Raw genomic sequence first — 15,134 nt, 5'->3', positions numbered from 1 at the left:
CGCCCATTACTGCCTTAAAGTATTACTTTCGTTACACCTCCGAGAATTCTTAGCAAGTTATGCTCGTAATGCTCCTTTTGAATATACACTTCGTGATTTTAATGAGATATCCAATTGCTAGATTTCTCGGTTTTAAAGGCTTTAAAAGACTTTTCTGTGTCATTGAACTGTATTTTTTAGTTTAGTTAAACGCAAATTTGTAACTTAATTATTTAATTTCATTATTCTTTAGTTTTAGTAGTCACCTTTCTTACCGAGAAACAAACTTTAAATTACCAATGGGAATATTTTTGCCAGATGAGTTGCAAGGAAGGAGATAAGATATGCGCATACTGCACGAGAAATCATGAAGCTCAATTTATAAAACTCAATGTTAAAATGTATGACACAAATGTTAATATAATACTGGTGCGAAATCCACCTGGATATTCAAAAAAAAACATAAAAAATAAAAAATTAAAATAAAAAAAACCTGTGTGTACAGGGTTGGCCATATTAAACTGACCCATTGAGTAACCCTATAACTTTTTACTGTAATTTGAAATCTAAGGTTTACGTCAACAAGCCAAAGACACATTACGCTATACGAGCTAAGGACGACCACTTGCGCGATATCATATTCAAAAAGTGATGTAAACGAATCTCCTTGAACTAAATTAAATGTTTTCCCAATGAAACACAAAAAAATGTTTCTTTTTCCATATTTTTTTAATAATCACATGGGCGACCACTTGCGCGATATCATATTCAAAAAGTGATGTAAACGAATCTCCTTGAACTAAATTAAATGTTTTTCACAATGAAACACAAAAAAATGTTTCTTTTTCCATATTTTTTTAATAATCACATGGGTCAGTTTAATATGGCCAACCCTGTATGTGGAAGAATCGTTCGAACATAGAAATTAGTTATAACTAATTTTCGTAAAACTAATCAACTAATTTTCGTGTCATTCAATATAATCGAAGTTCAAAAGGCATACAAGATTTGATATTTAAAATAGTCAATAATAGAGAGAAATATACTGTACCAGAGATATATAGTATTTTTAAGCATTAAATATCTACTCACATTGTTGTAGTTGATAACACGCTTTAGCTCGTTGCTGCAAATCATGCGCAACTGTACATTTGTTGTACCTGAAAAGGCAATAAAAACGTATTTGATAAGAAATTAAATACTGTGTATGTACATATGTATGTATATAGTATCTAAGACATCAATATATAGAAAAATATTTTAAAATATGATATTTTAAATACGAGCGGAAGAAAAGGCATTCGCCGAATGGAGGGATTCTAGGTTCACCCTAGATTAGATTTTATATATTTTTTTCGTATTTACTATAAATAACTTATATGAGAGATCTTAAACTGAATTTAACTTAAGGGGTTATTCACAGTTATTATAGAATTTTGAAAAATCTATTTTTTTTTATTTTTGAAGTGAAAGTTCTTAGGCGTCGACGGACGAGCGAGAATGTAGAGTAAAATTTCAAGGCCATGCAACGTTTTGGGCATTTTCGTTCCGCGAGAGAGAAAAAAGATATAACGTAGAGGAAAAGAGAGAGAGAGCTATACCTTATATATATCTTAGATACACTTTGGGCTATTTTTCCTGAGTGCCTACGTTTTGGCGCTTGTTTGTTGGTGCAACTTGTAGGAAATATATTTTTGGTACCTACTTTTTGGCGTTATATTTCCTTGGTGCCTACTGGCGTTTTTCTGGTCCCAATTTTTTTGGCGTTTTTTTTTTTTTTGTGTGCCTACTTTTATGGCTCTTATTTCCGTTTCCTGGATAGTGCTTGTGCGTATATAAAGTGCTATCCATTCCGGCGTCAGATTTATTACTATTGCCTTGCAGTAATTTGTGTCGTTGTTGCGGTTCTGAAATCGCTGCTTTTGTGCGGATGATAACCGCTCGGAGTAGTGTGCGTTGTTGCCACGGTTTGTGTCCGGCGTTTACCTACACCGGTCGATCCTTCTCCGTCTTTTGTAAATTTTGTCTATTTGTATTCTCTGCAAATGTTGTGAATTTATTTAGATATATATTATTTCATTCTCTCTCTCTCTCTCTCTCTCTCTCTCTCTCTCTCTCTCTCTCTCTCTCATTCTCTCTCTGGTCTAGAGACGTGAAAATTGAAGGCGTTGAAAATTTAAGAAAAACAATCGGTGTTAATGGAAAATCATTTTTACTCATTAGATTAATTCTTTATTTACAAAAAAAAATTTGGTTTTTCAATGACAACATAACAATTTTGAAGTATAAACTATCATAACATAAAAAAAGAAATCAACTTTTTCGAAATTCTAGACCAGAAAGATGCCTTAACGAAATCTGTTTGTTTTTTTAATCGCAAAACGTTTTGTTTTTTTTTTTTGACAGGAGCTCAGAAGATACACTTTAGCTTCTTTTTAAATAAATATTTTTACTAATACGTAGTCTTAAAATACAGTTAAAAGATAACGTAATATATGTATATAGATATATTTAATTAAATTAATATCAATAACTGTAGCGGTTATAGTACGCTTATATAAATACTAAAGTTTATTGAAAAAGATATTTCTGGTCGCAATACTAAACCATTTCAGAATAAGAATAATAATAATAATTTAGCTCAAAGGAGAATATCAAAAAGTAAATTTCACACCCTTTCCCTTCATTCAGCAAACTTTTTGACCACCCCTCATCAAAACACACACATCTTCCTTAACCAGCTAAAAAAAGTACCAGAACTATGGATTTTGTGATTGCTGAGTTATTTTGAGTATGAGTGCTACTATCTGCCATGCCATTTACAGTTATCTATATAATATTTGAAATGTTAATACAAGAAAAGTCAAATCAAATCGTACAAACGAATCCCATACCTGAAATTCAAATAATTGCTTGTCTGAATGGGGATAAATGAAAGCAAAACTTTTTACTTTAATGTGTCAATCAAAAACGGAAACCTTCACTTGCAGTTGCCACAGCTCAAAGGGTTAAACAACAAAGGTGAAGGGGGGCTGCATAGGCGCAAAATAGCAAAAGAACGGAAATTAAACACAAACCCAGAGGAGTCAAAATCATCAAAGTAAAAGCGAAAAAAGTGCTGCTAAACAACAACAACAACAACTAAACACAATCAAAACGCACACTCATAATAATTACAAAGCGTAAATTGTTTCGAAAGTATGTGAAAACAAAAACTAAAAACAACTTCTAGTTGCAGGCTCAAAAGCAGAACAATGAAAATGTGTTGAAATTTTCTGACTCAATGCCAACGAAAAATTGAGAAATCAAGCGTAGCAGGGCACATTTTCGGGCAGGGCATCGTAATAATAACTGTATTAGAGTAACGCATAACAGTTTCGATAATTTTTGGCCTCTCCGTTCCACAGATTTTGTTTTTTGCTGCCCTTTTTTGCTTTTGAACGGCAAGCTTTTTTATATCAGAAATATATAAAAGGTTAAATTTCAAGGGCCGATGTTGAATGTGAACCACACCTAAACGTCAAATTTTTTCTGCATCTCATTTGACATTTTTCAATTTCAAACTAACTCAATTTGAACCATGGAAAGATATATAATCGAGCAACGCGTTAAAGTTATTCAGGCTTATTATGAGAACGGGCGTTCAAATCAAACCGCACACTTCATTTTCAGTGATGAGGCACATTTTCACCTCAGTGGATTCGTCAATAAGCAGAATTGCCGCATTTGGGCGAATGGTAATCCAAGAGTGATTGCCGAAAAACCAATGCACCCACAAAGAGTGTCTGTTTGGTGTGGTGTATGGGCCGGCGGCATCATTGGGCCGTATTTTTTCCAAAATGAGGCTGGTCAGGCAGTTACTAACGAAACAGTGACTCTTTGCGCGAAAAATTTGATGGCCGAATAATCTCACGTCGCGGCGATGTCAATTGGCCGTGATTTGACACCGTTGGACTTCTTTCTTTGGAGTTATTTGAAAGGAAAGGTGTACGTCGATAAGCCAGCAACAATTCAAGAGCTAAAGGATGAGATAATTCGGCACATTAATGGCATACAACCTCAATTATGTCTCAGCGTCACGGAAAATTTGGACCATCGGATGGAGGTGGCCACCGAAGCCGGGGCCACCATTTGGCCGATATTTTGTTCCATACGTAATTGAGCCATACCAATATTATCATAATAAAGAGAAGTTGCAATAATTTCCTACAAAAATTGTATTTTATTCAAAATCAATACCGGCCCTTCAAACTTAACCACCCTTTAGAATATTATCATTTAGAGAGGAGCTAAGAAAATCGAATTGCAGTGATTGCATTACAAAAGTGTGGTAAAAGTGCAAATGAGATTTACGAATTGCTGAAAATTCTTAATATTTCGCCTTTTATTTGCCTTTTTGTTTACTGCAGGATCAGAAAAAGAAGTGGTCGTCCTCGCGTAGTTGCACCCAGTACAGCCGTTTGAGAAAGAGTTCGCAGCAATCCCCGCAGAAAATTCAAGACTTATTAGAGATGATATTCACATTGAAGACTTCCGTCGACTCGACGTATGCAAGCAGCTTCTTCGATGGCACGCGGTCAACGGCCATGAAAATATAATATTATTTATTTACAGATGAGAAAATTTTCACTGTTAACGAAGTTTTTAATAAGCAAAATGACAAAATCTATGCTAAAACTTCTGAAGTCGCACAAAATGTTCTTCCAAGGGTTCAGGGTGACCAACATCCAAACTCCGTAATGGTTTTGTGTGAAGTGTCTTATAAAGGCATTACATCTCTTCATTTCTGCGAAAAAGGGGTTAACACCGGGCAAAAGTAAACCAGTGTATCTTAGAAGACGTGGTGAAGCAGTTGAGTCGTACTCTCTTTGATGGAGACCGCTCCAGTCCATAAAGCAAAACCACCCAGCAGTGGCTAAAGAACAATATTCCTGGGTTCATAGCCACAGAAGATTTGCCGTCTGGAAGTCCAGATCTGAATGCATTGGACTATAGTTTGTGGTCAGAATTGGAGAACAGGGTCTGTCGAAGACCTCACAGAGATTTTGCGTCTAATACAATCTTTGGTTTGAGCAGCGACGTCAATATCCATGGAAACCGTGCGTGCTGCAAGAGCAGAATGGCCTAATCGTTTAAAGGCTTGTGTAAAAACCATGAAAATTTAAGTTTATTTCTTTAGTATTTACATGATTAAATAAAAGTAACTTCATTAAAAAGGATTATAATTTCATATCTATCATATATATGATGTTGGGTCCTCGGAACGTACGTACATCTAATACACTACAAGCGTACCATATTTCGGGCCGCGGCGAAGTCGATCAGCCTCTGTACGTTACCAGATGTTTCGTTGTACAGGGTGAATTTTCCGACTGTGGGACCAAAAATTCCCTCCTCGCCCACCCTGGCGTTGAAGTCGCCAAGAACGATTTTTATGTCGTGGCGGGGGCAGCGCTCATAGGAACGTTCCAAGCGCTCATAGAAGGAATCTTTGGTCGCATCGTTTTTCTTTTCAGTCGGGGCGTGGGCGTAAGTTAGCGAGATGTTAAAAAATCGCGTTTTGATGCGGATTATTGCGAGACGCTCGTCCACCGGAGTGAACGACAATACTTGGCGACGAAGTCTCTCTCCCACAACAAATCCGACACCGAATTTGCGCTCCTTTACATGGCAGCTATAGTAGACGTCGCAAGGTCCTATGGTTTTCTTGCCTTGCCCCGTATCGCATCTCTTGGATGGCAGTGATGTCAGCCTTTACTCTCACGAGGAAATCAACCAGCCGGGCAGAGGCACCTTCCCCATTAAGGGTCTGGACATTCCAGGTGCATGCCCTCAAATCGTATTCCTTATTTCGTTTGCAGGGGTCGTCATCAGTGTTGGGAGTTCTCATCCGAGGCTTTGTTGCTGTTTTCATTGGGGGGGATTTTTAAGTGGCGGGTCCCAAACCCAGCGCACAACCAGCTATGCTGGAATGCTTCGCCTTCTCACGTTAGCTCACTCCCGAACGGGTGTTCGGAAGCTATCCAGAGGATACGTGGACTAGTCCCGGACGTTGTGAGCTGCTTGAACCATATGCAGAAGAATCGTCCTGACCACCATCCTCCAGATGGTTTGTTTTAACCCAGATAAATTGTTTTAACCCATTAAAGCCATAGAAGCTGTGTTGCCAAATTACAAGCTTACAACTTTTACTAAAACCGAGATCTTCAGGGGATGTTTAAATACCCATGCGGCAGATTTGAGTTCTGAGCAAAAATAAAATGCTTAGTATGGCAGTACACTTTTGCTAATGCAATGCCTTTCGCTGGTGCAACCACTTAATTCAATAATGAAGAAAACGCCTTGCAGAAAACGTTGTTCTCCAATTATTGACAGCTGCGCCCCCAGTGAAGAGTATTTTCAAGTATGACGTTATCTCTAGCGCCTGAGTAAATTTCGAAATCATATGAGAAGCCGGTCGAATCGCATGTGGAGAATAGTTTTGTTCCCCATTTATGAGATTTAGCTGCATATATTGGCGGGTCGGATTGCCTTGCATTTTTGTCGAACACATTTTCTCATAAATGCACAGCCTTTGAAACATGGGAACAGCTTGAAATCTTACATTAAAGTGCTTGATGAGTGATCTCACTTGGAATAATCGATCACAACCAGACACATCTTTGGGAATGGCGCACGAATTATCGTTAAAATGCAATCGTTTACAAAGTTCATCAAACTTATTTCGAGTCATCGAACGAATGTTTTCCCTAATACGAACAATTATTTGGATGGCGATAGACTGACTTAAAGAACTCGTTGCCAATCAATTTTTGAAGTTCGCCTTCATCTGTTACGAACCGCGTTTCAAGATCTTTTTCACGAACATATAAAATAATTTTCTCGGTCAAGGACTAAGCACGAGAAAATTTATGTATGTAGTTTTCAAACAAGTGAGGGATTACCAAACTATCGGTACATTTAGATACTCTTCTGACAAGAAATATTTGGAGCAATCAAAAGGTGCCGTCAATACTTTGAATTCGGCAGACATTTCATCGCGGGCTTAGAATACGAGATCATTCGCATGCTTCTTCTTTCAAGTAATTGATTTGAGAGTAAGTGAGATTCACGTCGGCGTTTACTTGATTGAAACCGAAGAGCAACAGTTGGACCAATTGGAGACTTGACACTGGGTCCTTCCGGCTTCCTCCATCGAAATGAAATAAAATAAAATAAAATAAAATGAAATAAAATAAAATAAAACAAAAAAAAAAAGAATAACATGAGGAACAACGGCAGCTTTAAGGGAAAGAGGGAACTAAACCGAAAACTGCATGAACATCTACCACACCCGGAAAACCTTACACAATCAGCATGAGGTGTAACGGAAGCTTTAAGGCAAACTGGAAACTAGGCCTTTCTGGCTCCCAGCTGCGAAGAATCGGAGACTGGAAGCCCGTCCTCTTTTGCTTCCACCATTCATTCACTTTCATCACATTCACATCCGAATCATATATGCAAATATGCTCATATATTTCATTCGAACAAATAATTAGTTTCCTAGCACTGGCAAGGAAAAATAATACTCTTGCATGTAAGATTCGTTAACTTATTGTTAGTTTCTTATAGAAGAAAGATTCAATAAATAAAACAAAATTGGACCGGCGGCGACTGCAATTTTTTCCTTTGAAAAAATTACAGTTGAAGTCACATGTGCTTCAAAATAATCCAGGATACTCAAATTTAAGCGCATTAATTAATTCATCAGTCGAGTTCAGACATTCGTTGATGTTCTTATCAAAAATTGACTCATTTGCAGCCTCTTCATCGTCATCATCGGAACCGCAGTCTTCTTCACTTGCTGCATTTTTGTCATCGGTTGGAATTTAATTCCATTCATTACTAATTTATCTTCCTAATAAATATTTTGAATTACCTACTCACCAGTTTTTTTGTTTTTTTGGCTCTGTGCGATGAAATTAACTAGATTTTTTCTTTTTATACATTAAATTTTTTTTTTTCAATAATTTTTTTTATGTCCGATCACTGCCAAATTTGACTTTCAAATTAATTTTCTGCGAATATAAATAAGCTAAGTCCATAGACTTCAAACAAAGACATGCTGACATAGATTATTTAAGTTTAGGGAATCCCATTTTTATAGTTTTTTTTATATTTTGGTAGTTTTTACAGAAGTTTTTGTTGGTCCCGCCAAAAGGCGGTGCTGGGTATTAGAGGGTTAGGGTTAATAATGCTTTAAAGTTTGCGTTCTAAGCTAATGGTATTACTTATTAAAACACAAAGTCAATTACGTAGGTAATACGAAAAATATGGTTACCGTACACTTTTCCCAATCCATTTTTCCCAAAAGTCATTTTTCCCAAAACTTTTGTTCCCAATAAAATAGCTCCCAAACCAATTTTCCCAAAACCATTTTTCCCAATTCAATTAAAATCCTATTTTTCCCAAACTTGTTTTTTTTTTTTTTGCGTAGAACTCCTTTTCGCGTGGGCGGCCTTCGGCCGCGCTTCAAAAAAATAACCCTCATCAGTCCAGCTCCGGCTACGCAATCCACCGTATTTTTGCGTAGAACTCCTTTTCGCCTTGGGGGCCTTCGGCCGCGCTTAAAAAAAATAACCCTCATCAGTCCGACTCCGGCTATGCAATCCACCGTATTTTTGCGTAGAACTCCTCTAAAGAATTTATTTTATTGGGAACAAAAGTTTTGGGAAAAATGACTTTTGGGAAAAAAGTCTTGGGAAAAACAGTTTGGATGAAAAAATTTGGGAACATTTGCCTTTGGGAAAAGTAAGCATTGGGAAAAAAGTTTTGGGAAAATGGATTGGGAAAACTGGTCGGCAACGGAAAAATATAACAAGAAGTCTACTTATTCGCGAAAAAAATTACTTATGGCTAGAGAAACGATTTTTATAACTTACAAGTCTAAGTAAGTCTTTGAAGACTTAAATGTTGCTTTTCACTTATAATTATTTTGAAGAATCTATTATCATTTCAGTCTCAAAATAATAGTTGCCAATAGCTTAAATTTTGTTTATCAATCTTTAATAACTACTAATCGACTTGTATCCTTTTTTCTTATAAAAATTATGCCTCTGTTAACAAACGCGTATTCCACAAACCAAATAGGTTTGGCGCGTTTCATAAATCTCCGCTTAAAGTGCTAGGCATTATCGCGCCATGAAACTGTCAACATAAAATTCTATGGGAGAGAAGTCATTCGCTTCTTCCAACAAATTAAACCATGGGAAAATATCTACATTTTCTTAGTATATCTCTTATTAAAATTCTTACTCTTCTATACCCCAATCGGGGTACTTCAAATGTATCAGCGCTATCTATGTAGTATGAGACTGATAACGGCATTTGTTTATTGTGTGACTTTCTAAGGCTCTAACATAAAACAAGCTGCAGACGTACGTGAAGATTTGCTACAGCCCCACAGTTGTTGACAAATGTTTGCTTGTAATTTTATGACTGTTGTTATTGTACTATGCTTTGTGGAGCGCAAAAACAACAAATTGTCTCGAGCATTGCATAAAAAATATTTTATGCTTTCACATAGAACAGAACACAAGCAGAGAGATTTCAACTGCAGCAACCAAAAGTGTCACAAATTATCAATTTTTATTCAGAAAGTTTCAACGGCTTCAAAACAAAACAAAAAGGGAAATATTACTTTAGGCTTCTCGCTGTGTCGGTGGTTCGCAAAAGCCATTTGTGTTCATACAAAATTGACTTTTCGCAAGAGTGAAAAATAGGCTTCCTTTTTAAGATTGCGAAGTTCCTTGTGGATTATGTACTAAATGTATCCCGTTAATGTAAGACGGAAAAATTACACCAAGGAACTTGAATGGGTAAAAAAATAAGCTCACTGATATCATCAGTCTGTAACAGTCTTTCATACTTTAAATGGTAAAAAAACATACATAATTCTTATAAAAGTGATGTAGCTGCGGTCTAGTAATTTTCGTATATTTTTAACAGCGTTGCCACCTAATTTTTATTAGAATTTTTCGTAGAAACTAATAAAATAGCTGAATTAAGCGCTAAAGAGTAGGTATTCGACTTTAATAAAACGAAAAATGTATAAGTGAAGTTGCCACCTATTTTTTAATGGAAAAATTAAGGTTCAAATGTAAAATTTAATTGTATACTAAAATATGGGTATCAAACAAAAGGTGGTTAAAACAGCTTTAAAGGAATAGTATTCTTGAATAGTGCTGCCACTTAATTTTTAATGGAAAAGTTGGGGTTAATTAAAAAACTTTAATGATTCTTATATATAAATCCCAAATATGCTCAAAAACAAAGAAGAAATCTTAAAAACATTTACTTTTAAATGGAGCTGCCACTTAACTTTTATTTCAAGAGTAGAAACTAAAAAACACTTGAATTAAACGCAAAAGCGTAGGTATTGGACTTAAAAAACAAAAATATTTGAGTGAAGTTTTTTAAAAAATTTTTAAAAGAAAAATATAGATTAAATTCAAATTTTAATTACATACTAAAATATGGGTATGAACCAAAAGGTGATTAAAAAAGCTTGAGAAGAACAATGTTTTTGAATGGTATTGCCACTTAATTTCTAATGGAAAAGTAGGGATTAATTACAAAAATTTTAAAACTCTTATATCGTCCCCTTAGTATTAAAATAGCCTATAAATTTTTTGATGTTTTGAGAAAATGAATTTCAAACTTTTTGTCGAAAGTGGCTCTCACTCAAATCTCATTATGTCTGTAAATATTTATTATTTTTTGACTGACGTTTTGACCCACTTTGTAGAACTAGAATTTGACAAAATTTTGACCACATATAAAATCGACGATGGAGAATCCAAAAATTCAATAAAAAAATTATAGCCTATGAGCACATAGGCTATTGTTATACTAAGGGGACGATATATGGGTTCCAAATATGCTCAAAAACAAAAAAGAAATTTTAAAAACATTTATGTTTAAATGGAGCTGCCACCTAATTATTATTTCAAGAGTAGAAACTAATAAAACAGTTGAATTAAGTGAAGTTGAATCAACCGCCAATATGTAGGTACAGGACTTTAATAAAATTAAAATGTTTGAGTGCAGTTGTTGTCTAATTTTTAATGACAAAATAGAGATTAAATTCAAATTGTATTTACCTTCTAAAATATGGGTATCAAACAATTCTAAGGCATTTAATCAGAATTTGAATTAAATTCAAATTGTATTTACCTTCTTAAATATGGGTATCAAACAATTCTAAGGCATTTAATCAGAATTTGAATTAAATTCAAATTGTATTTACCTTCTAAAATATGGGTATCAAATAATTCTAAGGCATTTAATCAGAATTTGAATTAAATTCAAATTGTATTTACCTTCTAAAATATGGGTATCAAACAATTCTAAGGCATTTAATCAGAATTTCTAAAAAATAAAATTGGTATGCAGCTTTAAATCTTAACAAATTTTAGTTCAACAAAGAAGAAGCTTGAAATTGCCGAACAATTCCGTTGGTTTTTTAATAATTGAATTAACTCGCCACAACTATCGAATAAATTCCATAAAAAACGTAAAGCCTGTGCGAATGCAACACTTGCCAATATCGATGTGAGAGAGCATACAAAAAATAATAGTTTCACCAACAACCCAGTAAAACGCACAAAAAACCCCAGCTCACAAGTTGAAATGGTGTGGGTTTTCACTTTTCTCGCATGTAAAGAAAAGATGAAAACTTTGAAAGCACAAAAGAAAAAGGTATTACTAATGGCTATTATGCTGCCACTTCTGAAGGCTTACTGTGTGCTCTGAAGTGGAGTTGTTATTGTTGGTATTGCAGTTGAAAAAACTCAGCAAGTTTGAGTAGTGAATGCGTATAACGCCAATGGGCATGCAATTGTACAATTAAGACTCTGACATTTGAAATGATGCAAGTAATTGAGCTCACACGCAGATGAGGGTTTCACTTGAAGCACTCACTGCCAGTTGGTGAAATAAATCGCCTTAGCTGCAGTTCGGAAGAGGTTTGGAGAAAAACTGGTTGTATTGGTTGCATTAAATGAGTAAATCCTTCGAAAGGGTATGCGATAAAGAAAAAACATTTCATGGAAAATGCGTGCATAGTAAAATATATATGGTAGGTCATGAGCTTCGAACAAAAGTAGACTCTCCTCAGAATATACTTGTACACTCTCTTCTTCTTTATAATGAGTTTAATACTATATTATAATAAGTTTAACAAAGCGCGCCAGTCTCGTGCTAAGCGGCGCCAATTGGACACACCAAATGAAGTCAAGTCCTTCTCTACCTGATCTTTCCAACGCACAAGAGGCCTTCCTCTTCCTCTGCTACTACCAGCTGGTATCACATCAAATACTTTCATAGCTTGAGCGTTTGTATCTATTCGGACGACATGACTCAACCAACGTAGCCGCTGGATTTTGATTCGCTGTGTTATGTCTATGTTTTCGTAAACCTCATAACTCTTGCGCATAATCTTTCTCTCAAAAACTCCAAGCGTCGCTTCATCGGATGTTGTCATCGTCCACGCTTCTGCGCCATACGTTAGGACGAGCATGATGAGAGCATTGTAGAGCGTTAGTTTTGTTCGTCGAGAGAGGACTTTACTGCTCAGTTGCCTACTTAGTCCAAAGTAGCACATGTTGGCAAGAGAGATTCTGCGTTGGATTTCAACGCTGACATTGTTATCGGTGTTAATGCTAGTTCCTAAATACACGAAGTCCTTTACAACCTCGACGAAAAGATGGTGTGTGTCGATTCTCCTTTCATGGGTCTTTTCCAAGATTTGACGTATTGAGAATATTTGGTCGATGGTAGACTTTCCAGGTTTAAAGCCACACTGATAAGGTCGAATCAGTTTGTTGACGGCGGGCTTCAGCCTTTCACACAATACGCTCGCTAGAATCTTATAGGCGATATTTAGAATTCTACTTCCGCGATAATTGGCACAGATTGCAGGATCACCTTTCTTATGGATTGGGCAGAGCATACTTAAATTCCAATCGGCAGACATGCTTTCATCCGACCATATCTTGCGTAGGAACTGATTCATGCATCTTACCAGCACTGCGCTTCTATGTTTGAATAGCTTAGCTGGCAGTCCAACGGCTCACCCGGCTTTGTTATTCTTTAGCCGCGTTATCGCTATTCCCCCTTCGTCATGATCGGGTAGCAGAACGACAGTCCCGTGGTCAACAATTGGGGGCTCGGGGTCTTCACATTCTCTGTTGCATGCGCAGTTGCCACTATGTAGCAAGGGCGAGAAGTGTTCCCTCCAAAATTTTTGACTCAAAGAGCAATCCAAATGAGTACTCGAGAAGGACAATTCTATTGTTACTTTTTTTTGTTGGTTGATAAATTTGGCTCCAAACGAAGGGAGAAGTCACTTGAAAGAAATTGCGCTTTTCCATAAAATAAAATAAAACTTGATTTTTTTACCTAGTAAAGTTTGAATTCATATTTCTTCGGAGGTAAAGAAAATTTTTGTTGGCAAAAAATTTCTGCAAAATACTTTGAGAGTAGAGACGTAATCAAAATCGAATATACTTGCTCTGACTAGTATTAATTCGTACCCTTCGGATTTTTTTATGGGCACCCTGTGGCAAAATTATAAACACATTACTATTTTTGTTTTTTTTTTTTATATAAAAATATAGTCCTTACTACAACCAAAATCATATAACGCAAAGTTTAAAACTTGATATAACATTCTTCAAAATTTCATCAATTCTTTCAACTTTTAATCAGAATTTTTAGAATTTGTTTGGGTATTCCATTTTATGGTCCGTTGATTTTTAGTATTAGTTTGAAATTCAAATTTGAAACAGGCGAGTCAAGAAGCACCAAGAGAATGGTAGCTTCTGAAATACTCTGGTTAAGAGCCCATTGTGTCCGAAGCTGGGGAAAGTAAAAGGGAGGAAAGAAAGATTTTTAGTAACTGGTGATCAATAAAGATTTAAATTGAAATAAAACTACGAAAATTCAAATTGATTGGGCAATCTACATACTATTCTTGATATTTATTTTTTAAAAATAATCTCTTTCAAATGTTGGCCGAAACTGCGCCGTAATTCGGCCATCCGTAAACACAAATTTTGAATGAATCGGTGGAGCACTTCGGTTGGTATCTCGGGAATAACTTCAGTAATGTTGACTTCCACCGCCTCAATCGAAGCTGGCTTATCCACAAAACTCATCGACTTCACATACCCTCACAACTACCATAAAAGTCCAAAAGTGTGATTTCACACGATCTTGGTGGCCAATCCACTGGTGCGAAACGGGAGACAAAGTCCTCCTCTAATCGACGAAGCAATGAATCCACTGTTTCACGGGCTGTATGGCAAGTAGCCGCAATGGTCGTCTTGCTGAAACCATATGTCGTGGAGATCACTGGCTTCAACTTCCGGTATCAAAAAATCCTTTATCATGGCGCGATAGCGTTCGCCATTCACTGTTACATTGGCACCAGCTTCGTCTTTGAAAATATATGCGCCAATGATTGCTCCAGCCCATAGGCCGCACCAAACAGTTGTTTTCAATGGATATAATGGCTTGGACTTATTCTTCAGCTTAAATACAGCAATTTGGCTTATTGACGTAGCCATTACGCCAAAAATGAGTCTCATCGCTGAACACCATAAGTTGGCCTGAGCGCGCGATTAAGTTTTTTCACAGAGCGTCGATTTTTGTAATACAATTGTACGATTTGTAAACGTTGCTGAGACGTAAGTCTTTTCATGATAAAATGTCAATGAATACTCAGAAAATTATGCATTTAGTTTGACAGTAGTCACGCGTGATCTGTCAAAAACATCTTATTGAAAAAAGTAACTCCAATCTGATCAGTCTTTATAAGAAAGTGTAAATTTCAAGTGACTACAAAATTCCACTGATTTGATGTTTTTGGTTTTTTGCTGTCTGTGTTAGGCTTTTTATTCCATATAAAAAAATTTTAGGAAGTACTTTATGTGAGAGGAAAGGCGTAAAAATTCTGGTTGAAAAGTGAATTTATGAAAATTTGAAAATAAAATTGTATTTTTCTTTTAATTTTGTAGAAAGCGATTTTGTTGTACGAGTGGTGAACTATAAAAAAATAGTGGTGCGTTTATACTTAAGCATGCAAGCTGGCACAAAATTAATCACCCAATTAC

General features: G+C 35.9%; 1 protein-coding gene across 1 annotated transcript in view; it reads right to left on the bottom strand.

Annotated features, from left to right (window-relative positions):
- Window positions 1-969: 969 nt before the first annotated feature.
- Window positions 970-15,134, bottom strand: part of LOC129236925 (cation-independent mannose-6-phosphate receptor) — a 190,083-nt gene continuing 175,918 nt past the window's right edge. The window contains exon 14 of the mRNA XM_054871231.1: window positions 970-1,139. Coding sequence (XP_054727206.1) covers window positions 970-1,139 — 170 coding nt within the window. The remainder of the gene's footprint in view (window positions 1,140-15,134) is intronic.

The sequence above is a fragment of the Anastrepha obliqua genome, chromosome 1 (genome assembly GCF_027943255.1).
Source record: "Anastrepha obliqua isolate idAnaObli1 chromosome 1, idAnaObli1_1.0, whole genome shotgun sequence".
Lineage (NCBI taxonomy): Eukaryota > Metazoa > Arthropoda > Insecta > Diptera > Tephritidae > Anastrepha > Anastrepha obliqua.
This window is presented reverse-complemented; position numbering and strand designations above follow the sequence as displayed.